The sequence below is a fragment of the Xenopus laevis genome, chromosome 8S (assembly GCF_017654675.1).
Source record: "Xenopus laevis strain J_2021 chromosome 8S, Xenopus_laevis_v10.1, whole genome shotgun sequence".
Taxonomy (NCBI): domain Eukaryota; kingdom Metazoa; phylum Chordata; class Amphibia; order Anura; family Pipidae; genus Xenopus; species Xenopus laevis.
In genome coordinates this window covers 53,143,023-53,170,287 of record NC_054386.1, presented here as the reverse complement: position 1 = coordinate 53,170,287, position 27,265 = coordinate 53,143,023, and the positions used below count along the sequence as shown (strand labels likewise).

Sequence of the window (27,265 nt, the reverse complement as noted above, 5' to 3'; positions counted from 1 at the left end):
ACACATTCTACCGAATCTAAAATGGGTACCCATGCCTTTCTGCTCCAAACTACTGAGTCGCAAGGCTTTCCCAAAATTGTCGGTTTTGGTGAAATATCTGAAAATTGCCTCAAAGCTTCAACTTCCCAGCACCATATCACCCATGTATCGTTACGCACCAAGAAAAAGCACCCTAAATATGATTGCCAGGGTTCCTCCAAACAATTTGGTGGCCATTGTTCATAGGTTTACCAAAGTATCTGGCATTTAGAGGCCTCAAAATGAAGTTAGCGTATACAAATAGTCCTGTGGGTAACTTCATCTAATGAAAAATCAACACATTGACTGCATTTTTGTGGGGTAAAAACACAGAAATATATGTTTACCCCCCAAACCCATATATTTTTGGAAAGTACACATTCTACTGAATCTAAAATGGGTACCCATGCCTTTCTGCTCCAAACTACTGAGTCGCAAGGCTTTCCCAAAGTTGTCGGTTTTGGTGAAATATCTGAAAATTGCCTCAAAGCTTCAACTTCCCAGCACCATATCACCCATGTGTCATTACGTACTAAGAAAAAAGCACCCTAAATATGATTGCCAGGGTTCCTCTGAACATTTTGATGGCCATTGTTCATAAGTTTACCAAAGTATCTGGCATTTAGAGGCCCCAAAATGAAGTTAGCGCATACAAACAGTCCCGTGGGTAACTTCATCTAATGAAAAATCAACACATTGACTGCATTTTTGTGGGGTAAAAACACAGAAATATATGTTTACCCCCCAAACCCATATATTTTTGGAAAGTACACATTCTACTGAATCTAAAATGGGTACCCATGCCTTTCTGCTCCAAACTACTGAGTCGCAAGGCTTTCCCAAAGTTGTCGGTTTTGGTGAAATATCTGAAAATTGCCTCAAAGCTTCAACTTCCCAGCACCATATCACCCATGTGTCATTACGTACTAAGAAAAAGCACCCTAAATATGATTGCCAGGGTTCCTCTGAACATTTTGGTGGCCATTGTTCATAAGTTTACCAAAGTATCTGGCATTTAGAGGCCCCAAAATGAAGTTAGCGCATACAAACAGTCCCGTGGGTAACTTCAGCTAATGAAAAATCAACACATTGACTGCATTTTTGTGGGGTAAAAACACAGAAATATATGTTTACCCCCCAAACCCATACATTTTTGGAAAGTACACATTCTACAGAATCTAAAATGGGTACCCATGCCTTTCTGCTCCAAACTACTGAGTCGCAAGGCTTTCCCACATTTGTCGGTTTTGGTGAAATATATGAAAATTGCCTCAAAGCTTCAACTTCCCAGCACCATATCACCCATGTATCGTTATGCACCAAGAAAAAGCACCCTAAATATGATTGCCAGGGTTCCTCCGAACAGTTTGGTGGCCATTGTTCATAGGTTTACCAAAGTATCTGGCATTTAGAGGCCCCAAAATGAAGTTAGCGCATACAAATAGTCCTGTGGGTAACTTCAGCTAATGAAAGATCAACACATTGACTGCATTTTTGTGGGGTAAAAACACAGAAATATATGTTTACCCCCCAAACCCATACATTTTTGGAAAGTACACATTCTACAGAATCTAAAATGGGTACCATGCCTTATTGCTCCAAACTACCGAGTCGCAAGGCTTTCCCAAAGTTGCCGGTTTTGGTGAAATATCTGAAAATTGCCTCAAAGCTTCAACTTCCCAGCACCATATCACCCATGTGTCATTACGTACTAAGAAAAAGCACCCTAAATATGATTGCCAGGGTTCCTCTGAACATTTTGGTGGCCATTGTTCATAAGTTTACCAAAGTATCTGCATTTAGAGGCCCCAAAATGAAGTTAGCGCATACAAACAGTCCCGTGGGTAACTTCAGCTAATGAAAAATCAACACATTGACTGCATTTTTGCGGGGTAAAAACACAGAAATATATGTTTACCCCCCAAACCCATATATTTTTGGAAAGTACACATTCTACGGAATCTAAAATGGGTACCCATGCCTTTCTGCTCCAAACTACTGAGTCGCAAGGCTTTGCCAAATTTGGCGGTTTTGGTGAAATATCTGGAAATTGCCTCAAAGCTTCAACTTTCCAGCATCGTATTGTCCATGTATCATTACCAGCATAAAGCATCCTAAATATAAACATAGGGGTCTACTAAACAGTTTGATGCCCAATATGCATAGATATACCAAACTATGTGGCGCACAGAGACCCCCAAATGACAATATGTATAGACATTTTCACGGCTGACGCGCTGGCTGCTGCAATATAACCACTCGGTGTGTGTATTATGCGACATTAGACCACCTAACAGTACAGAGACCCCAGAAAACCATATATTTTCAGAAAGTACAGATTCTGACGAATCTAATATGGGTAAATAAGTGTTTCTACTGCAAACTGCCAAACTGAAAAGCAATGCTGAACATAACGGTTTTTATCAAATTTCTGAAAATCGTCACAAAGCTTGAATTTTACCCCATTATATGCCCCACATTTCGTAACTTATCAGCATAAAACATCCTAAATATGAACGCCAGGGGTCTACTAAACACTTTGATGCCCAATATGCATAGATATACCAAACTATGTGGCGCACAGAGACCCCCAAATGACAATAGTGTATATACATTTTCACGGCTGACGCGCGCTGGCTGCTGCAATATGAGCACCTGGTGTGTGTAATATGCGACATTAGACCCCCCTAACAGTACAGAGACCCCAGAAAACCATATATTTTCAGAAAGTACACATTCTGACGAATCCAATATGGGTAAATATGTGTTCCTACTGCAAACTGCCAAACTGCAAAGCAATGCTGAACGTAACGGTTTTTATCAAATTTCTGAAAATCGTCACAAAGCTTGAATTTTACCCCATTATATGCCCCACATTTCGTAACTTATCAGCATAAAACATCCCAAATATGAACGCCAGGGGTCTACTGAACACTTTGATGCCCAGTATGCATAGATATACCAAACTATGTGGCGCACAGAGACCCCCAAATGACAATAGTGTATATACATTTTCACGGCTGACGCACTGGCAGCTGCAATATAAGCACCTGGTGTGTGTATTATGCGACATTAGACCCCCCTAACAGTACAGAGACCCAGAAAACCATATATTTTCAGAAAGTACACATTCTGACGAATCCAATATGGGTAAATAAGTGTTTCTACTGCAAACTGCCAAACTGCAAAGCAATGCTGAACATAACGGTTTTTATCAAATTTCTGAAAATTGTCAGAAAGCTTGAATTTTACCCCATTATATGCCACACATTTCGTAACGTATCAGCATAAAACATCCTAAATATGAACGCATGGGGTCTACTGAACACTTTGATGCCCAATATGCATAGATATACCAAACTATGTGGCGCACAGAGACCCCCAAATGACAATAGTGTATATACATTTTCACAGCTGACGCGCTGGCTGCTGCAATATAAGCACCTGGTGTGTGTATTATGCGACATTAGACCCCCTAACAGTACAAAGACCCCAGAAAACCATATATTTTCAGAAAGTACACATTCTGACGAATCCAATATGGGTAAATAAGTGTTTCTACTGCAAACTGCCAAACTGCAAAGCAATGCTGAACATAACGGTTTTTATCAAATTTCTGAAAATTGTCAGAAAGCTTGAATTTTACCCCATTATATGCCACACATTTCGTAACGTATCAGCATAAAACATCCTAAATATGAACGCCAGGGGTCTACTGAACACTTTGATGCCCAATTTGCATAGATATACTAAACTATGTGGCGCACAGAGACCCCCAAATGACAATAGTGTATATACATTTTCACGGCTGACGCGCTGGCTGCTGCAATATGAGCACCTGGTGTGTGTATTATGCGACATTAGACCCCCTAAAAGTACAGAGACCCCAGAAAACCATATATTTTCAGAAAGTACACATTCTGACGAATCCAATATGGGTAAATAAGTGTTTCTACTGCAAACTGCCAGACTGCAAATCAATGCTGAACGTAACCGTTTTTATCAAATTTCTGAAAATCGTCACAAAGCTTGAATTTTACCCCATTATATGCCCCACATTTCGTAACTTATCAGCATAAAACATCCTAAATATGAACGCCAGGGGTCTACTGAACACTTTGATGCCCAATATGCATAGATATACCAAACTATGTGGCGCACAGAGACCCCCAAATGACAATAGTGTATATACATTTTCACAGCTGACGCGCTGGCTGCTGCAATATAAGCACCTGGTGTGTGTATTATGCGACATTAGACCCCCCTAACAGTACAAAGACCCCAGAAAACCATATATTTTCAGAAAGTACACATTCTGACGAATCCAATATGGGTAAATAAGTGTTTCTACTGCAAACTGCCAAACTGCAAAGCAATGCTGAACATAACGGTTTTTATCAAATTTCTGAAAATTGTCAGAAAGCTTGAATTTTACCCCATTATATGCCCCACATTTTGTAACGTATCAGCATAAAACATCCTAAATATGAACGCCAGAGGTCTACTGAACACTTTGATGCCCAAAATGCATAGATATACCAAACTATGTGGCGCACAGAGACCCCCAAATGGATATATAGTAGATAAAATTTACAAGGCAAAACAAAATAAGGCAGTAAAGGGTGAAATGCAAAAAAATCCAATAAAACCACAAAAATCAATGTTTTTTTTCCAGACTAGTGTTATCAGCTGTCAGAATCACAGTTTGAATATTTTAGATGGGCCAAACAGGTTATACGGCTAGAAAAAAGTGAACACAATATATGCAGAGCTGAAAATGCAATAAAATGGCTAAAAATTCAATAAAATGGCTAAAAATGCACCAAAATACCCAAAATTGCAATATAATCACCGAAATAACATACAAAAGGTATTGCACAGTACGGTTAGCGAATACGCTATGCGTAATGGCAATAAAACATTTTTTTCAGCCAAAAAAAGAAACGATGCGATAAGAAAAAAAAAAAAAGGCCACAATGCCATGTATGTGCGTGTGCGTGTGTACAAATGGTAAATTACATGTTATGTGCGCGTGTGTGCGTGTGCACATGTGTGTAAGTGCAGTGAGTGTAAGTGACCCCCCCAATCCCCAAAAATGTATGTGTAAGTGTGTGTAAGTGTGAATCTAAGTGTGTATTACTGTAATAAGTGTGTGTTGGTGTGTTTGTGTGTGTAATTGTTGCACTAACCTGAAAAAATCGCTGGAGACTGTTGCAGGCGATCAGGAAGAGCCCCTGGAAGACATCTGCCTCGTGGTTCCTGTCTGTGTGCTGTGGGGGCGGAGATCGACGATCCGGTGCAGGCTGCAGCAGCAGGACACGTAAGTAACACGTGCCTGCTGCTGTTTTTGGGCCCCTGGGCGATCGCGCCCCAGGGGCCACTCGATCCCCTGCTCTGCTCGTTGCCTAGGGGCAGGGGATCGAGCAGGAACGGAGCGAGCGGCTCTAACAGCCGCTCCTCCGCTCCTGAAACAGGAAATGCTGCAGAACGTAGAATCTACGTTCTGTGGCATTTCAAGTACCTTTGCCACAGAACGTAGATTCTACGATCTGTGGCATTTAAAAGGTTAAATGAAATTGCGTTTGTTATTCAAATGTAAATTGCTGGAATGCAGGGTCAGAACTAGGCAGAAGAGGCATTTCCCTAGGGTGCAGTGATGGGGGTGGGGGGATAGATGGGCAGGTACCTGTTAAAGGGGTGATTCACCTTAAAGTTAAGGGGCAGATTCACTAACTTCGAGTGAAGGATTCGAATGAAAAAAATTCGAATTTCGAAGTATTTTTTGGGTACTTCGACCATCGAATTGGTTAAATTCGTTCGAATTCGAACGAAATCGAACGATTCGAAGTAAAAATCGTTCGACTATTCGACCATTCGATAGTCGAAGTACTTTCCCTTTAAAAAAAACTTCGACCCCCTACTTCGGCAGATAAAACCTACCGAAGTCAATGTTAGCCTATGGGGAAGGTCCCCATAGGCTTGCTAAACTTTTTTTGATCGAAGGATATTCATTCGATCGTTTGATTAAAATCCTTCGAATCATTCGATTCGAAGGATTTAATCGTTCGATCGAATGAAAAATCCTTCGATCGTTCGATCGAACGTTTAGCGCTAAATCCTTCGACTTCGATATTCGAAGTCGAAGGATTTCAATTCGAGGGTTGAATTTCGAAGTATTTTTAAATTCGAAATTCGACCCTTAGTGAATCTGCCCCTAACTGTTAGTATGTTATAGAATGGCTAATTTCCAGAAATGTTTCAATTGACTATCATTTTCTATTGTTTGTAGATTTTAAATTTGCCTTTTTCTCCTGACTCCAACTTTCAAATGGGTGTAACTGACTCCATCTAAAAAAGAATTCTCTGTAATGCTACAAATGTATGGTTATTGATACTTTTTATTCCTCATCTTTCCTTTCATAGTCCAGTCTCTTATTCAAATCAGTGCATGGTTGCTGGGGTAACATGGGCCATAGCAACCAGACTGCAGAAATTGCAAACTGGCGAGCTGCTGAATAAAAAGCTAAATAACTAAAAATAAAACACAAATAGTAAAAAATGAAAACCAATTGCAAATTGTTTAGAATAACACTCTACATCATATTAAAATTTAATTTAAAGGTGAACAACCCATTTAATGTGTTTTCTGCCTACCCCATATCTGTGTTCACTGCCCTCTGTCGCTCTCCCTTCTGTCACGGTCATGTCCCTTCCCTTTCCTCCGCCCTCCCTCCCCTGTCCTACCTAAGGCACATGTGCCTGCAGGTACTCGTAAACATCCAGAAGATAGCTGGATAGGCTGGTCAGGTTGTCCCAGCCATGCTTAAACAAGTCAAATAAGACTTCAGCAGCGCCCCCATACGTTTCCTTTTTAAAATAAGATAAACTCTGTTTAAGGGGGACCTGTCATTAAAGGAACAGTTCAGTGTGAAAATAAAAACTGGGTAAATAGGCTGTGCAAAATGAAAAATGTTTCTAATTTACCAAAAATGTAATGTATAAAGGCTGGAGTGACTGCATTCTAACATAATAGCCAGAACACTACTTCCTGCTTTTCAGCTCTATAACTCTGATGTTGTCAGCGACTTGTAGGGGGCCACATGGTACATATCTGTTCAGTGAGTTTGCAATTGATCCTCATCATTCAGCTCAGATTCAGAAGCAACAGATATGACCCATGTGGCCTCCCCTCAAGTTTCTGGTTACTGCCTGGTAGTAGTGGAGTTATCTCTATGGGATATGTTGTATGCTAGGTGCTTGGGATTTTCTGGAAACAGGATGTTATCTTAATTTTGAGCAAAATGCCTTAAAGGAACAGTAACACCAAAAAATGAAAGTATTTAAAAGTAATGACAATATAATATACTGTTGTGCTGCACTTGTAAAACTGGTGTGTTTGCTTCAGAAACTCTGTTTACATTTTAACTATTTCTTCAGAAGCATTTATTGCATATTTTTTTCTTTTAACAGACCTCTGGATCCTTCTCTCCATGATATGGGTCCACTTTCTTGTAATGCTGGGCCAAGGTATGTCTTTTACATTTTTAATGTGATAGCGGTAGAGTTTTCAGTGCCATTATTATTCATGGAAAAAATCAAATTAGAAAGCCATTATTATTATTTTTGGAATATGGGATAATCATTACTGAACACAAACTTTATGACTGACAGACAAAATTGAAAAGGTATTACATATGGTGTGACTTTTTCCTGTCAACTTTTTGCCCCCTCGCTTTTCTGTTTTCATATTGGAGCTACAGACTGTTATGACCTCTTCTTTTTGATCTATTGAAACTGATCCAGGATCCCTGTTATGCGATAAATAGGCCCAACACCATGCTTCACTGTATTCACAGTGCACTGTGGCTTGAATTCAGTGTTTGGGGTCGTCTGACAAACTGTCTGCGGCCCCTAGACCCAAAAAGATCAGTTTTGCTTTCATCAGTCACAAAACGTTGCACCATTTATTTTTTAATGCCAGTCAATTTGTTTTTTGGCAAATTGTAACCTCTTCAGCTTGTCTTTTTTTTCGACAATGTGACTTTTCAGGGGCTTTTTGCTGATAGCTTGGCTTCACATAGGCGTCTTCTAATTTTTACAGCACTCACAGGTAACTTTAAACCTTCTTTGATTTTCTGGGAACTTTGCCATTTTGGCTTGTTTTCTATCCATTCTAATGGTAGTTTTCAGTTTTCTTTCAGGTTTTAGTTGCCATTTTAAAACTTGAGATCAGTTAACTGAGCAGCCTATAATTTTCTGCACTTTGTTTTACCCTCTCCAATAAGGTTTTTAATCAAAGTACTCTGTTCTTCTGAACAATGTCTGTAACAACCCATTTTACTCAGATTAAATGCACTATAACCAGCATGCACATTTGCTGCCTTCCTTCCTTAAATAAGGGCCATAATTGACACCGGTTTTAACACAAAATGAATGACCTCGCTAATTGAACTCCACACTGCTATTATTTGAAACAAGCCTCAATTATTGATTCAATTACACAGAATCGGCACCATGCATGTCATGACTGCTGGGTCTGTTGGTTTTCTATTACTCTACTATACCTACTAGTAAATTATTTGCCATGTAGAAATATAATTTCTACCAGAAACAGTGATTGATCAGGTAAGTGATGTTGCAGTGCACAGCAGATGGCAAATAAGCTCTGTAGAACATAATGGTGTTATCCACTAACCCAGGGCCGGACTGGGAGTAAAAAGCAGCCCTGGCAAAAAAATCAAAGCAGCCCACACAGAAATGCGTGTGGTCTTTGATTTACACACAAGCATATTTTATATATGTGTGTGTATGTATATATGTGTGTATGTATATATATATATGTGTGTGTGTGTGTGTGTGTGTGTGTGTATGTATGTATGTGGATATATATATATATATATATATATATATATATATATATATATATATATATATATATATATATATATATATATATATCCACACATACATTGAGTCAAAACTGCAATGAATTATGTGCATAAAATTAAGGTTCTTTACCTGCATTAATGACACAGAAAAATTAAATTATCTACGGTGTTGTTTTTGCCATTTATTAAGAGCCCAGACCATCTTTAAAAATAACAATGATTCAAAAGATTCAATAGGTAACCATCATTTTTTATTGATTTAAAAGTGCTTTACTAACAAATATACCACATGAATACAATCTGCCCTTATTTTAGCAATTTTGCTAAGATTTTGTTAAGAAGTTCGTACCTGAACAGAGATTATGTGGTCATTCCTTGTAAGTGAAGACCAAGGAAGCACATCAGGTGCAAGATTAGCTGTTATCTGATCCACATAACTAACGAAAAGAAGTGTATTAGGCATAACTATAAACAAGTAAAATAAATAGTTCAAATAAATTAACAACAATACTGAGGTCAGGATTCCAACCAGTGCAAAACTGAAACTTTCAGCTTTTCATGTATTACTTTTCAAAAGCCAAGCAGTGCATTTGATCGAAATGCAGTACTTTCAGATTATTGTATCTGTCCAGAGTTAATGAAGCCCAATATAGTGAAGACCTCTGAAGAGATGATGATTTATCATTCAATGCATGGTACCATATAACTCAGTAGAGCAACCAGAGTGTGAAATACAACAGAAGCAGTGAGAGTAGCAGCCCAAAGGTTTTGAAAGGTTTTGTTCAAGAACATGTTAAGGTATAAGCAGGCGCATAAGGAGATCACTCCTTTCAGCAACTCTGTCAATTACTTCCTCAACATCTAGACTCATAAGAACTTTCTGTTGCCATTAACATAAATGACTCCAAGTGCTGTTGTGATATAGTGCTTCTTAATCTGCTTTTGATAAACTTTAATGTAGAAAAGCTTCTCTCACATGCTACTTGTGATACAGAGTCAAAAGGAATTTGTATGCCAATCCAATCACATTATATGCATCGGTTAATAGATTGTACCGTTGTAGTAACTGATAGCAGCATACAGGGCAGTTCTTACATGTTGAACAACTCTTGTTCACTAATTCCATCTCAGACTCCGTGTCCTGGTCTTTAGCTTTTATGGTGGTTGCGACCCTGACTGAGTACTCATCCAGTGCAGAGGCCTTTAATTTATCCCAATGTGCTGCAAGACTTGTTAACTCAAATTGTAAATTTTCAGCTGTGGCCCTTTCATCATATTTCAGCAACAGTTTGCTTAGTTCTTGCAGTGCTAGGGTGGTAAGTCCTTTCTCTCTTATAACCGAAAAATTTCTTGGGTCCAAACAAGCAAAATAAGCATAAATGCTGCTATGTGCTGAAAACCGTTGATGCATGCTCTTTAGGACTGTATCCAAGATAACATTGTGGACCTGAATGCTGAAAGCTGTAAGAGCATTTGGAATAACTGTATCATCAGACAACTCATCTGGCATTTTCTTCCTCTTTCTAATTCTCTTTATAGGCAGAGATTTTTCTATCTCAAGTTCCAAATCTTCATATTTATGCTGAAGCTGCTCATCTGCCCATTTCACAAATTTATCTGCAGCTTCTATGACAGTATCAAAAGATCTTGCGAAACATTCCAGATTTTCTTCTACTCCGTTCACCTTCCGATAAGCTGTTAAAATCTCCATTCCAGAAGTCTGAAGATATTTGGATAATGGGGTTGTTAGCTCAAAAATACGCAGGAAAACCTGAGCAGTGAGGATAGTCTCGTACCTTAAAAGAGAATCACAAAAGCCCTTTGCTTTTACACGGGCATCTGGACTAGACTGATGATTCTTTTGAAATTCTGAAAGCATTGCAATAAGGCAAACATAAAGACCAGAGTCTGGTTTTGAAAAGTTGCCAAAAACTTTTCGCAATGCTGCATCCTTGGACCACCAGCGGGTTTCACCAATCACCGACAGCCTACGGCGGTGAGGATCCTGGCTGATATTTTCCCACAAATCCATGCAAAGATATGAATCACGGATAAACACTGCTATGTCATTTAGTAAAGAAAACAATGATGCACTCTGAATGGTAGCTTTTGTTGTATCTGAAAGCACTAAGTTCAGAACATGTGCATAACACCATACATGTATCTGGCCAGGGGATACCGTTGTCAACCATGTTGAAAAACCATTATATTGTCCTTGCATATTTGTTGCCCCATCTGTAGAATTGCCAGCACATTTACGCACATCTATTTTACAAGAATCAAGCACTTTCATTAGCATTTGGTGTAAGGATTCCCCAGTGCATGATTTGCAATCCACCACAGCAAGAAGTCTTTCATGAACCTGAGTAGTTACATAACGAACAATTACTGAGAGCTGATCTCTTGATGCAATGTCCTGGGATGTATCAATCTGTACTGAAAACATTCCTGCATCCCTCACTTGCCTTGCGATGTTTTCTTGAATAAGCAGCCGTATGGCTTCAATAACTGCATTAACTGTTGATTTTGAAAGCAGTGTTAATAGAGAACCTCTACCCTTAGTTCCCTTGGAATGCCTCTTTTTACTTTTTTCTATGCATTCATTGACATGTTCTTGAGTACAGATGTCATATTTACTCAAGAGGAGAACCAGCTCAAGAAAATTACCATGGTCTAGGTTAGGACCCTGCAGGGTGTATGCTGCCTCAAATTTGTCTCCTCTGTAGCTAAGGCCACATTTTCCAATAAGTTTGACAATGCTCACCACTCTCTCTAAAATCTGTCGTCTTTTTCTGACCTGCTCACAATGTGCCGACATTCGATTGTGATTTATCAGGCTGCTTACATCTCCACTGGTAGCCTTTAAAAAATATGCTTCTGCACTATTTTGGTGACTCACACTTTTTTTATGTTCTTCTATTCGATGATGGACGTGTCTCCAGTCTGTAGTTCCATCAATGAAAGAATTGTTTGTTGTAGGCTTTGAAAATGCTAGACAAACAGAGCAAAAAAAAGCCCTTCTTTCTTCATAGAATGTTAGCCACTTTCGATTTGTTCCATCTTTACGATAGAAATGCTTTTTTGCTGTAAGATTAGCAGTGTCTTGTTGGGGGTGGTAACTAAAAAACATAGACAGCTGACTTTTGTTAGGGCGTGAAAAGTAGTTAAAAGTTAAATGTTCACTTTCTGCAGAGTTTTTTTCATCAAACACATGAGAAGCATCCTGTAATGAAGCAACAGATGCAACAGCCTCTGATGAAGTGCTAGCCACAGGAGAAGCAGCATGTAATGAAATGATAGCTGCAGGAGCACCCTCAGCCGATGAATTTTCAGCTGCATAATAATCAATTGGTGTAGAAGAACCAACAGCATAAGCATTTTTGGGGGGTACAGTGCACATCTCAGAAGCAGAGAGAGGACATGAAGAGTAGACCACTGGAGCAGCCCCAAGGACTTGGAGTGGATGCAACAAGATCAGCTGCAGGACATGAAGTGTCATCTTCTAGAGCAGAAATAGGTGATCGAGTGCAAATTACATGAGTAGACATAGATGAGGGTCCAGGGTCAGCAACTTTCTGGAAGAATAAATCTGATAATTTTGCACATTTAGCAGCGTCTGCTTCTAGATTTCTCCTCTTCTTCTCTCTGACTTTTTCAGCGCCACCTTTCCGTTTTTGAGTTATTTTCAGATCCATCTTATTCTGATTATCGCACATGCTGCAAAATTTTTCACTAATTCAAAATTTCTGCAGTCCTGCCCCCACCTCTGCTCTCCTATATTACACTGCTCTGTGGAGGTGGGAGGGGCTGCAGACGTGAGCGTGTCAGGAGAGGGGGGAGGAACCGGATCAGACACAGAGCACAGGGAGGACTGATTAAAAGCAGACGGCGGGTCACATCACAGATTAGTTTAAAGGTAAACTAATTAAGTGGCCGCGCCGTTCCTGCTCAGTATAAGTATACGCTACGCTGTCTGCGTCTGACAGTAATTAATAGCGCCGTAAATTAAAAGCAAAGTAGTGAAGTGCCGCATCTATTCAGAGTCTCAGACAGCGTGCAGCCCACTGAAACAAAGGGGAGATCGGCCCCTCGGGCAAATGCCCGAACCGGCAGATTATCAGTCCGGGCCTGCACTAACCTGTGCCATATAGCCTTTTTTCAATTTCTGCCATTGCTACACAGCAGCTTGTTTATATGAACTATAGCAGTTTTACCAGTGCAGGGTAACCCGTACATGAGATTTTTATTGCTTTAAAACACTTTCATTTTTTGGGGTTACTGTTCCATTAAGGCAGGGTCTGATTATCTGACTTTCCTGCAGAGAATTTAGTCCAGTGAAATTGCTGGGTAGCAATGTACTTGCAGTTACACAGTGTTAAATGTTCTTTCTTGGCCTGGCAGGCAGAACTTCTTTGTTACCTGTATGAATGAGGCATTGCATTGTGCCATCTACTATCCTGTGAAAACTAATTGGCAGATTTACTGAAGTTCTATGTGGGTAATATTTAAGAATGACCAAGAGTTCAAATTTTAGCGTACAAAAACGAGGAAAGTTTTAGTTGTGAAAGTGTTTTTGGTCCTAAATGTCCACAACACAGTTGTGTGCTATAGATGTCATGTGAATGACCGGTACTATGGAGAGGGCATTTCAGGAGAAATGCTACATGTGCTATAAGCATAATGTACCTCAATCTTCATGGAAAATTGCTAAGGAAAGGCAACAGAAGAGGGGTGGTTCAATTTTAGGGAAGCGATTGGCTGGAGAAGAAAATTGTGCAGACTGAGGGGGATGGTGGCCTTTACCTGGCAGAGTGATTGGCCAAGTAGTATTGCTGTTGATTCCAATACTGCTTGTTCCAGCGCTAGCTAAATGTTTGAGGTCAGAATTACACTAGCAACCGCACACTGAATTTTTAGATTGAAAAATGAAGTCAGAAGAAAAAGGCAATTAATTATAAAAATAATGACCAATTAAAAAGTTGCTTAGAATTGGCCATTTTCTAACATTCTAAAAGTTAACTTAAAGGAAAGCGTTTTAAAGTAATGAAAATATAATGTACTGTTGCCATGCACTACTATAGTTCATATAAGCAAGCTGCTGTGTAGCAATGGCAGAAATTGAAAAAATGCTCAGGTTAAAAAATGGCACAGGTTAAATAGTGGTTAACACCATTGTGTTCTACAGAGCTTATCTGCTGTGTAACCTGAGCCTTTTCTCCTTTGAATGGCTGCCCCATTGCTACACAGTAGCTGATTTATATAAACAATAGTAGTGTTCCTGAAGCAAACACAGCAGTTTTACCAGTGCAGGGCAATACTGCATTATATTTGTATTACTTTAAATACTTATTAGTATGTTACTGTTCCTTTAAAGGAGAACCATCCCTTTAATGCAAAGTGGACTTTACAGTCCTGTCAGGACTGATCTTTATCCAGTCAAATTTGCATCAGCTTCTTCACATTGGTTAGATGATTCTTGCAATTCTGTTTTCAAATAAATAGTCACAGTTTTCAATTAGATACGAATTACAGTTAGGTCCATAAATATATGGACAGACAACTTTTTTTCTAATTTTGGTTCTATACATTACCACAATGAATTTAAGCCTTTACTGCAGTTGCTTTTCAATTATTAGAAATTAACATTTTATTTTCAGTTTTTTAATTTGTCCAATTACTTTTGAGCCCCTGAATTGATTGTTTTTTTTTAAAAAAAAAAAAAAGGCTTTAGTTCCTCACATTTTTATGTAATCTTTTTGTTCAACCCACTGAATTAAAGCTGAAACTATGCATTTCAACTGCATCTGAGTTGTTTCATTCAAAATTCATTGTAGAAATGTACAGTACAGAAAATTAGAAAAAAAAGTTCTGTCCAAATATTTATGGACCTAACTGTAAATAACACAGATAACGACTTTTCAGGGTACGATTTCTTCAATACAAAAAGTGAATTGCTCAGTGGTCTGAATCATTTTGCAAGGCACTGTGCTTAAATTAATTCTCCTGTGTAATTGTATGCCTTTAGCTACAGTATAAACTACAGTACTTTGAATTACATTTTTATGTAGAGCTACAGCGCTACAACCCTAGTCCAAACTCATTTTCCAACATATGTTTTTCTGGGTATATTGCAATGCCACATAGTAGTGTTCAAAGCACAGCTAATTTTGCACGTCATGTTCAAGTTCAATGAACTGATATGGCGCTGAAATTTTTTTTTGGCCTAATTTAATTAGGAAATATCTACATGTTTAATTCTTGTTTTAAACAGGGAAACAATTGAAATGTAAACTAACTTCCTGCTCCCAATAAGCAAAGTCAAACAAATAGCAGTACACTGAGAAGGCCCTGTATATATAAACCCCTCCTTTACCCCAGTTATCTTTTAAGATAAAGAGCAGCTCATTTTCAGTGGTCTGCTAATTTGTTTTACTGCTCATGCTCACTGGGACCAGGAAGTAGAGCAAGAAATAACAAAAACAATACATATTCTCCAATTTACACAGTAGACAAAAAGTATCTTCAGCACAATACCTATGATAAAGCGCATATATGAGCATTTTAATGGCAGGGGCACACAGGCAGATTCGGGAAGATTTAGTCACCTGGCGACTAATCGGCTCTTTTGCAGAGCGACAATCTCCCCGAACTGCCTTCACCCTGCTATAATGAGAAAACGCCTGTTCTAATGCACTCACGGCACTTCAATTTCCGAAGTCACCTGAAGTTTCCTCGTGAGGCATTTTCTCATTAAAGAAGGCAGGGGGAAGGCAGCTCGGGAGATTATTGCCCCCCAGAAGAGGCGATTAGTTGCCAGGCGACTAAATCTCCCTAATCTGCCCATATGCACCTGCCCTAAATTGGTTTACAAATGCTGTTACTTTGGACAAAATGATGGTTTTATGGTTTGTGGTCCCCCCCCTCAAATCTACTAGCTACTATTATGTATATTTTATACAGGTATGGGACCTGATATACATAATGCTCAGGACTTGGAGTTTTCCAGATAAAGGATCTTTGTTATTTGGATCTCAATACAAGTCTACTTAAAATAATTTTAAGCATTAAATAAACCCAATAGGATTTATTTGCCTCTAATAAGGGTTAATTATATCTTAGTTGGGATCAAGTACAAGGTGCTGTTTTATTATTACTGAGAAAAAGAAAATCTGTTTTAAAAATCAGAATTATTTGATTAAAAAGGAGTCTATGGGAGACTGACCAGTAATTCAGAGCCTTCTGGATAAGAGATTTCCGGGTAATGGTTTGCATACCTGTATTCTGTTTGCACAGTGAATGTTTTAAATGATAGATTGAAAGATGTATTCAAGGGGGTCTGAACACAATGATAAAAATTGTAGATTCTTGCCTAACAATCTGCTTTCCTTTTGGTTAGCATTGCTGAGCATGGCATCTAGATTCAAAATTTTAGACTGGACAGAGTGCAAAAACTAAAAAAAAAAAAGTTGCATATTGTTTCAGGTTACAAATATTTGCTATACTAAATGAATTTTAACCCTTTAAATGCTATCACTTAATACGAACTGCCACATTATTCTTCTGTGCTACCAATGATTTATTTTGTTCACTTTTCATTAAAGGGCACCTACTGGCAAAAATATGCTTCCTCCACAGGAGATGTGGGCGGACAGAACCCTCATTTATTTCTTAAAATAAGCCACCATTGTGTGCTGTGCTCTCCGCACCAGGAGCCTACTCTTGGTTCTGGCAGCCATGCTAGGATATGCACATAATGAGCAAGTGTTACATCAAGGGCATGCACATATTGAGCATCTTTTACTTTGAGTGCTCTTTCATAGTATTCGGGTAAAAACACTATGGGGTATATTTATGGAGGAGTTAAGTTGGAGATCGCCGCAGTCGGCTAGCGTGAAAATACCGCCTCTCTCCATTAATTTATGTGGGATTTTTAAAGGAGTATTTATCAAATGGTGAACTTTCACCCCTTGATAATTACACCTTTAAAAATCCCACAGAAATTAATGCAGATATGCGGTATTTCACTCTAGAGGACTGTGGCAATCTCTAACTTCACTCTTTGATAAATATACCCTTGTCAGGGAACCGGGAGTTCCCTCTGGGGAGTTGTCCGGATATAGGAGGAAGCCCCTCAGGAGGGATCAGGATCGTGGTATCCAGGGATTCAGCAGAAGGGGTAATAAAGTTCAGGCAACAGGTCAAAAGGCAGGCAGAATATAAACAGAGTCCAAAGTCCAGGCAGGGGGTCAACAACAAGAGATCAATCAATAGAATACTCAGGGATAACAGCAACAGGGAACCCAGGAATCTAATCAGGAACAAGATCCTATTTTCGGGCGCCATCTTGGCGTCTCGGGCGTCCTTTTAAAGGGGTTTTTTGGCGCCCTTGCGTCGGCGTCAGCACGTCTGCGACCGACGCGCTGCGCCTGCGTCCGTCGCACCGTTGTGACGTCTTCGCGCCTGCGCACTCGCGCGCAGGCGTCTCTGCGCCGGCGCTGCTACCCACGTGGCGGCCATGGGCGCCGCCATTTTGGGAGCGGCGTCGGAGGAAGTAGTTGCGCCGCCCGGAGCTCCTGGTCCTGCTCCGGGCGGCGATCGTGACAGTACCCCCCCCCCTCACGGGGGGCCTCAGGACCACCGAGACAAGGCTTCTGGGGAAACTTGGCGTGAAAATCCCTCACCAGACGAGGAGCGTGAACATCACGATGTCCTTCCCAGGAGCATTCTTCAGGACCGAAGCCCCTCCACTAAATGAGGTACTGAAGGGACCCTCTGGAGATCCTGGAGTCTAGGATTTTCTCCACCTCGTACTCGAGTTGACCCTCCACAGAGATGGCAGGAGGAGGAGATTGACCACCAGAGAACCGGTTGGTGATAGCGGGTTTCACCAGAGACACGTGGAACACGTTGGGGATTCTCATCTCTGGTGGAAGCTGAAGTCTGACAGCCACAGGGTTGATTATCTCCAAGATGGGAAATGGACCCACGAATTTTGGACCCAACTTGGGAGATGGTATCTTCAACCGGATATTCCTGGAAGAGAGCCAGACATTATCACCCACCTTGTAGGGAGGAGAGGATCTTCGACGACGATCCGCGAAAGTCTTATGAACAAGAGCGCTCTTCTCTAGGTTCAACTTGGTAGCAGCCCAAATAGCAGACATATGGGCTGCGGAATCGTCAGCAGCCGGGACGTCAGAAAGTACAAAGTCTTGGGGAAAAGCTTGAGGATGCTGCCCATACACCGACATGAACGGAGACCTTCCTGTAGAGGAATGACAAGCATTATTAAGAGCGAATTCCGCCCATGGGAGGAGATCAGACCAGTCATCCTGGCAGAGGGATACGTGGTTCCTCAGGAACTGTTCCAGGGCTTGGTTGACACGTTCAGCTGCCCCATTCGTCTGCGGATGGTATGCAGATGAAAACTGAAGAACAATTCCCAGGTCTTTGCATAGGGAACGCCAGAATTTGGCAGTAAACTGGGTGCCTCTATCGGAGACCATTTCCACCGGGAAACCATGCAGGCGGAAGATGTACTGGATAAATAGCTGGGACAACTCCACCGCAGAGGGCAACTTCTTCAGAGGGATGAAATGGGCCATTTTGGAGAATCGATCAATGACAACCCAGATCACAGTGTTCCCACAAGAGGGAGGAAGTTCGACAATGAAGTCCATGGACAGGTGGGTCCAGGGACGGGAAGGAACCGGCAATGGCTGTAGTAACCCACTGGGGCGGGAATGGCTTGACTTAGATGTGGCACAAACATTACAAGCAGCAACAAAGTCCTTCACATCTTTGCGGATATCAGGCCACCAGACCAGGCGTCGTAATAGTTCAAGAGTCTTAGCTGGACCAGGGTGTCCGGCTTGCCTGGAGCAATGGGTCTGTTGCAGAATAGGCAGACGCAGCTCAGGAGGAACAAATGCCATTCCAATGGGAGTATCTGAAGGAGCAGAAGACTGACCAGCCAGGATTTGGTCAGCAAACTGTGGATACAGGGAGGCAATAATCTTGACTGGAGGGATGATTGGCTCTTGTCTCTCAGGAGAGCGGTCCACCGGAGTGAAGCTACGAGACAAGGCATCGGCCTTCTGATTCTTGGAACCTGGGCGATAAGTCAAGATAAAATTAAACCGAGAGAAGAAGAGAGCCCACCTTGCTTGTCTGGGGTTTAGCCTCTTGAGGGACTGGATAAACTCGAGATTCTTATGATCGGTGAAAATCTGAACAGGAATCAGAGAACCCTCCAGGAGGTGACGCCACTCTTCAAGGGCAAGTTTAACAGCCAAGAGTTCTCGGTTCCCGACATCGTAGTTCTGCTCTGCGGACGAGAACTTCTTGGAGAAATAAGCACAGGGATGCAACTTCCCATCAGCGGGATGTCTCTGAGACAGGATGGCTCCGGCTCCGACTTCAGAAGCATCTACTTCGATGCAGAAGGGTAGTTCAGGATTGGGGTGTCAGAGGACAGAAGCGGACGTGAAGGCCTCTTTCAAAGACTGAAAAGCTTCAATGGCAGATGGGGGCCACAAGCTGGGTTTACCCCCTTTCCGGATGAGGGCCAGGATAGGTGCAATGCGGGAAGAGAACCCCCGGATGAACTGCCGATAGTAGTTAGCAAATCCGATAAATCTCTGGATTGCCTTGGTACTCAGCGGGATAGGCCACTCCTGGATGGCAGACACTTTCACGGGATCCATCTCAAAACCTTCAGGAGAGATAATGTATCCTAGGAAGGGGATCTTAGACACCTCGAAGACGCACTTCTCCAACTTGGCGAAGAGAGAGTTCTTCCTCAGACGAGAGAGTACCTCCTTCACCTGGGAGCGATGGCTTTCTAGGTCTTTAGAGAAGATCAGGATGTCGTCCAGGTACACGACTACGAACCTTCCTAGGAGATCCCGGAATACATCGTTAGCAAACTCCTGGAAGACGGCAGGGGCATTGCAAAGGCCGAAGGGCATAACGAGATATTCATAGTGCCTGTCACGAGTGTTGAATGCCGTCTTCCATTCATCACCCTCACGGATGCGAATGAGATTGTACGCCCCTCGGAGATCCAACTTAGAGAATATCTTCGCCCCCTTCAGCTGGTCGAAGAGCTCTACGATCAAGGGCAGAGGGTACCTGTTTTTGACAGTGATTTTATTCAGGCCCCGGTAGTCTATGCATGGCCGAAGGCCTCCGTCCTTCTTCTCCACAAAGAAGAACCCAGCCCCTGCAGGAGAGGTAGAAGGGCGGATAAACCCCCGCTGGAGATTTTCTTGGATATATTCCTTCATTGCGGAAGTCTCAGCAGGAGAGAGAGGGTAAGTGCGGCCTCTGGGGGGCATGGCTCCTGGCAGGAGTTCGACAGGACAGTCATAAGAGCGATGTGGAGGAAGGAATTCCGCAGACTTCTTACAGAACACATCGGAGAATTCCTTATAACAGGAGGGAAGAGACTTTAACTCGGTTGAGGAGATAGTTACCTTCTTGAGGGGTTTATCAGGAAGGCAATGCTGTAGGCAGAATGGGCTCCAACGAGAAACCTGCCCTGTGGACCAGTCTATGGTGGGATTGTGCAGGCGCAGCCAGGGGAGACCCAAAACAACAGGAACATCGGGACAAGAGATGATAAGAAACGAAAGTCTCTCTTTATGCAGGGTCCCAACCTGCACAAGTAGTTCGCCAGTGGTCATCGTGAGTACAGACTCCAGGGGTTTATCATCTATGGCGAAAATCCTCATGGGAGAAGGCAAAGGAAATAGGGGGATTCCCATGTACTTAGCAAAGAGAGCGTCCATGAAGTTACCCCCGGCTCCGGAATCGAGGAAAGCATTCCCGAAGATGGTCTTATCAGTCAGACGAATCTGGAAGGGAAGGAGAAACCTGTGTGAGTTTCCTTGGGTCTTCCCCTGAGACCAATCTCGAGACTTTTGAGTCGTGCCCCCTACATGAGTTACCATAGACATACCTCGGGGTACAAAACTCTTAGCCTTTGCAGGACAGGCATTAGCGAAGTGGGAATGTCCGCCACAATACAGACACAGGCCTGACGTCCGTCTGCGGAGTCTCTCTTGTTCAGTGAGGCGAGTTCTTCCCACTTGCATGGGTTCCTCCTGGAGAGAAATGGATGCTTGGGCAGGCGGGGTGACAGGAGCCTGCAGGAGAGGCCTCTGGAAGCGGGGTGCCAACGTGGGTTGAAACTTCCTGACACGATCTCTCAGGGTTTGATGCTCTCTCAGAAGAGTGTCCACCTTAACAGCCAAGGCGATAAGGTCCTCAACTTGCGTGGGTAATTCCCGGGAGACCAGGTCATCTTTGATGCGGAGGGAGAGACCATTATAAAATGCAGTATGGTATGCGTCGTTGTTCCAACGAGTCTCAGCAGCAAGTGTACGGAATTCAATAGCATACTCCGCTACACTGCGACTCCCTTGGCGGATTTGGAACAGACGGGAAGCAGCGGATGTCACCCGGCCGGGAGCATCGAAAACGATCCGAAATTCTTTGAGGAATGCTTCCGCGTCATCCATCAGTGGGGACTGCTTCTCCCAGTGTGGAGATGCCCACTCGAGAGCTTTCCCTGCCAGACGAGTAATCACAAACCCCACCTTGGCACGTTCAGAGTCAAATTCAGTGGGGTGTAGGGCAAATCGAATCTGGCACTGATTCACAAATCCTCGACAGGCTTGAGGATCGCCATCGTAGAGAGGCGGAGCAGGAATGTGTGGACCAGAGGTAGAGGGCTGGGTAGCCTTGGCAGCAGCCGCTTGCGGAGGAGGTGCCGGCAGGGGGGTCGCTGGTGTCAACAAGGAGAGCTTTTCCAAGATCGCCTCCAGCGTGTGTCCCACGTAATTCTGCCGGGCTTCATACGCCTCCATGCGGGAATGCAGGCCCCCGAAAGGCCCTGCCGAAATCTGGCTGAGCTTCCTCAGAGGAATCCATGGCCCGAAAATAATGTCAGGGAACCGGGAGTTCCCTCTGGGGAGTTGTCCGGATATAGGAGGAAGCCCCTCAGGAGGGATCAAGATCGTGGTATCCAGGGATTCAGCAGAAGGGGTAATAAAGTTCAGGCAACAGGTCAAAAGGCAGGCAGAATATAAACAGAGTCCAAAGTCCAGGCAGGGGGTCAACAACAAGAGATCAATCAATAGAATACTCAGGGATAACAGCAACAGGGAACCCAGGAATCTAATCAGGAACAAGATCCTATTTTCGGGCGCCATCTTGGCGTCTCGGGCGTCCTTTTAAAGGGGTTTTTTGGCGCCCTTGCGTCGGCGTGCGTTGTGACGTCTTCGCGCCTGCGCACTTGCGCGCAGGCGTCTCTGCGCCGGCGCTGCTACCCACGTGGCGGCCATGGGCGCCGCCATTTTGGGAGCGGCGTCGGAGGAAGTAGTTGCGCCGCCCGGAGCTCCTGGTCCTGCTCCGGGCGGCGATCGTGACAACCCTCATGTGTCTATTTAATGAAATGCATACTGTGAGATGTAAATTTTATTGGGATTCAAATTTAAAATGAAATGCCTTACATAAAATTTTTTGAAGCCAAAAGCCTTTCATGTATTATATTTTTTTCCATTTTAATGTTATAGGGAGTCGGAAATGCATTTGTCATCGGATACAGATTTTGATGATACGGAAATAAGAATCTCAAAACAAGGCAAAGGAAAGGTATGCCCCCCCATATTCATTATTTCTTATTGCCATTACTTTTTACATGAAAAGTATCAACTCAAAAGGTCTACTACACTGTTAGACCTCTGATATAAAATAAGTCGTTGGAAACCCAACTCAAGGTGATTGCTTATTTATTGCCCTGGATACACCTACTATATTGAAGGAACAGTTCAGTGTGAAAATAAAAACAGGGTAAATAGGCTGTGCAAAATAAAAAATGTTTCTAATATAGTTAGTTAGCCAAAAATGTAATATATAAAGCCTGGAGTGACTGGATGTCTAATATAATAGCCAGAACACTGCTTCCTGCTTTTCAGCTCTATAACTCTGAGCTAGTCGGCAACTTGAAGGGGGGCCACATGGGTCATATATGTTCGGTACGTTTGCAATTGCTCCTCAGCATGCAGCTCAGATTCAAAAGCAACAGATATGACCCATGTGGCCCCCCTTCAAGTCTCTGATTGGTTACTGCCTGGTAACCAGTCAGTGTAAACCAAGAGAGCTGAAAAGCAGGAAGTAGTATTCTGGCTGTTACGTTACAAACCCAGTCACTCCAGCCTTTATACATTTTTAACTAATTAACTTTACAAACATTTTTTATTTTACATAGCTGATCTATTTACCCAGTTTTTATTTTTACACTGAACAATTCCTTTAAAGGGATACTGTCATGGGAAAAATTTTTTTTTTCAAAGCGCATCAGTTAACAGTGCTGCTCCAGCAAAATTCTGCACTGAAAATAATTTCTCAAAATAGCAAGCAGATCTTTTTATATTAAATTTTGAAATCTGACATGGCGCTAGACAGTCAGTTTTCCAGCTGCCCCCAGTCATGTGACTTGTGATCTGATAAGCTTCAGTCACTCTTTACTGCTGTACTGCAAGTTGAAGTGATATCGCCCCCCCCCCCCCCAGCAGCCTAACGAAACTATGGTCAGGTAACAAGATAGCCGCTCCCTATCACAAGATAACAGCTGCCTGGTATATCTAAAAACAGCACTCAATAGTGAAATCCAGGTCCCACTGCGACACATTCAGTTACATTGAGCCAGAAAGCAGATCCATCCTAAAGTGCTGGCTCTTTCTGGAAGCACATGACCAGGCAAAATGACGCGGGATGGCTGCCAACCCACCAATATTACAACTAAAAAAAAATACACTTGCTGGTTCAGGAATGAAATGTAATATTATAGAGTGAATTATTTGCAGTGTAAGTGTAATTTAGAAATAAAAAAATACATCATAAAAATCATGACAGAATCACTTCATGGCAAAGGTCTTTAAAACAAAAAGACCCCTGACCAAATTTTGGGTTGAGCTCAAAAAGACTGAAAACTATTGCTGCAAACATTACCGCTCAACTACACACAGTGCAATAAAACATTACTTTAACACACAGGCTGTAGTTAAGCAATATATTGCAGTAGTGCAGTTAGAAGCAGCAACCAACCAACCAGCTGTGTGTTTGGCTCTGTCTGCTACATGCAAAAAATATGAAATATATAATTGACATGTTATATTGATTTTTTCATTTTATTTTGTACTTCAATATATGTTGACTGCAAATCAGTTCAGATTTATGCTCCAAGTACATCATGAATCTATTTTTATCTTTGTTTATCAATATGCGGGTCAATTAGGATATGTTGCAATGTTGTAAAATGCTATATTTACACATATTTTTGTTTGTTTCAGAAAGGAAAGAGAGGCAACATTGAGAAAGGCAAAGGTGGACCATTAAGACCTGGTGGTCCTAACTGGATGAATGGACATCATCCGCAAAATGGAGTAGAGAATATGATGTTGTTTGAGGTGGTGAAAATGGGAAAGAGTGCAATGCAGGTAAACAAACTACATCTGCCCCATACCTTTTTGTTTTATACATTTATGTAGCATATCCCTTTAATTGAATGACTTTGCAGAGTTGCAGTTCCAAACGTATTGTCCCAAGCAGTACCACTCAATATGCAGCCATATAGCATTTTAGTTATATATCTTGGAATCCACCCCTCGGTAAATTGGCCTTTTTTTGTCCTTTAAAGATTTTTGCTGTAATCGTATTCCTTGATTTATTTAATTGCAAGTTCTCATACACTGGCAAGCCAGTTAATGTTGCTGTATCTTTAAACTAGATTTTAAGCATAGTTAATTATATCTTTACTTTCTCTTTATTGCCACCTAAAAATCCTTTGTTTTAAACAGTGTTTGTCGTCTGAAGATCTGAACTGTACAAATTAAACATATGAAGGTAGTTTTGGATTATATTGAATATTAGGTGATGCAGTGCTATAGCAAAATATGAGCACATTCTTGCCTCAACTTTCAACCAAATTAATTTTATTTATGTTTTACCTTTTAGTCTGTTGTAGATGACTGGATAGAAGCATATAAACACAACAAAGATGTAGCTCTTCTTGACCTCATAAACTTCTTTATTCAGTGTTCAGGATGTAAAGGTAAGTTCACAGACATTCAAAACATAAATTCCACAACAATATAAAACGAGTTTGCGGTCAACTTCACTAAGGCCCATAAGTTAGCTTTCAGCAGAAATGTATGATTCTTGCAAACCTTGGATTTTGTAATGACGTGCATTAAAAAAATATACATTTGAACATTATACAAACATTAAACAAATATTTACATTTAAACATTTCGTCTTACAGGTGTTATCACTGGTGACATGTTTCGCCATATGCAGAATTCAGAAATAATTAGAAGAATGACAGAAGAGTTTGACGAGGTTTGTATAACTATTTATTTTGACATAATAGTAACTTTTCCTCACATTTGCACAAAGATGGTAATAGTTTTGAATTTTATTGGGCTAAATGTCATGATTAATTGCATTTTTGTTTTGGTTGAAGCTAGAGACCATTGTTTTAAGTATTTGTGCGTTTGCAGCACTAAACTTTCTATAAACAGAGCAGAATCTGTCAAGTTACCAAACAAGTGGATCATTGCTGATTTGTTCAGGACATATCACACTGATCCAATTGGGCAATTAGATCAGTGTGATATGTCCTGATTCATAATCGGCCTGTGTTAGTGGCTTTTCGCTCTGACTCGGTATCCACTGCCCCAGCTCAGCTGATAAAATTTTCCTATCTTTATATGACATAGTCCTTATAACACTGTACTGTTGTCTCTGCATGGGTACCTTTACGTAAGCAGCTTTTGAATAACTAGTCAGCAGGAACTGAAGTCAGATAGTTCTTCGTATACTAGTGGTTTTAATGCTTTGGCACCGGGTTCCGTTAAAGTGGAAAGCCTATAGCAAGTTTATGGTTTTGTTTATTTAAGAAATAAACTGCGTCCCAACAACCCTGCATATGACTGCTGAAAATAAACCATGAAGCCTCTGCATGCTGCTTTGTTTTTAAAGAAGAAAAGCTACCAAGGCAGTTTATTGCCAATAGATTAGCCACAACATTATAAGGTAGAAGACCATTTTAATTCTTTAGAATGCTTTTCCATACCTGAGTAAACAGCTCTAGATAATATCAACTCACAAACAGCTCTAGATGTATCAACTCACATACTGCACTAATAAACTTGAAGTGCTGAAACAAATCTATGGCACTGGTTCACTATTTAGGTAACACAAAGATTTAAAATATCTTGCTTTGTTTTTCTTTTGCTTACAGGATAGTGGCGATTACCCACTAACAATGGCTGGTCCCCAGTGGAAGAAATTTAAGTTCAGCTTCTGTGAATTCATTGGAGTACTGGTCCGCCAATGTCAGTACAGCATAATATATGATGAATATATGATGGATACTGTTATTTCTCTTCTTACGGGACTTTCTGACTCACAAGTTCGAGCATTTCGACATACAAGCACATTAGCAGGTTTGTGAATGCCTTGTTGCATTGTGTATGTACTATATTTATTTTGTAGGAATATCGTTTATGTAAAACTATAGTCAGATTAATTTTCTCCTGATAAAGTTTACCACAGTCTGTGTGCATGTGATAGGGACCTTAGATTGTAAGTTTGTCAGCAGGGACTGATGTGAATGATGTATATTTTGTAAAGCACTGGAGCTTTGAAACGGGGTTAGGGTAAAGTTGCTGTAATGTTTCATATAAGTTCTAGTTTTCCTGGAGCCTACAATCTAAGCAGTAGCTTAAGTTGTCCTTTTTGGAAATTTTTATTTTTTAAAGTTATCCAAAAAAGAACAATTGTTTCTCCTGGTCTTGTGCCCTATTTCAACCATTATTCTAAATGAACTTGGCCAGAAAAAAAAAGCATGCCACTTCTGTATTGGTGCTTTGCTTTACAGTTCTAGGGCATATGTTGGTCATAACCCTGAAGGTATCTTTCTTAGCCATCAGCTGACTTCTGGCTTTCAAACATCATTTTGTATGTCCACACTTCGTTGCTTTTCACAAACCATGAATGGATATTTTAGAATTTCCCATAAGTATATGATTTATATTTTAAAGGAATTGTTCAGTGTAAAAATAAAAACTGGGTAAATAGGCTGTGCAAAATAAGAAATGTTTCTCATATAGTTAGATGCAAAAATGTAATGTATAAAGTCTGGAGTGACTGGGTGTGTAACTTAATAGCCAGAACACTACTTCCTGCTTTTCAGCTCTCTTGGTTTACACTGACTGGTTACCAGCCAGTGACCAATCAGTGACTTGGGCGGGGGCACATGGACCATATCTGTTGCTTTTTAATCTGAG

General features: G+C 41.2%; 1 protein-coding gene across 1 annotated transcript in view; it reads left to right on the top strand.

Moving 5' to 3' along the window:
- The window catches only part of stag2.S (stromal antigen 2 S homeolog), a gene marked incomplete in the record, with an annotated part of 131,364 nt that overhangs the window by 60,987 nt on the left and 43,112 nt on the right, over window positions 1-27,265 (top strand). The window contains 6 exon segments of the mRNA NM_001094828.1: window positions 7,489-7,545; window positions 22,487-22,565; window positions 24,266-24,412; window positions 24,930-25,026; window positions 25,237-25,313; window positions 26,218-26,422. Coding sequence (NP_001088297.1) covers window positions 7,489-7,545; window positions 22,487-22,565; window positions 24,266-24,412; window positions 24,930-25,026; window positions 25,237-25,313; window positions 26,218-26,422 — 662 coding nt within the window.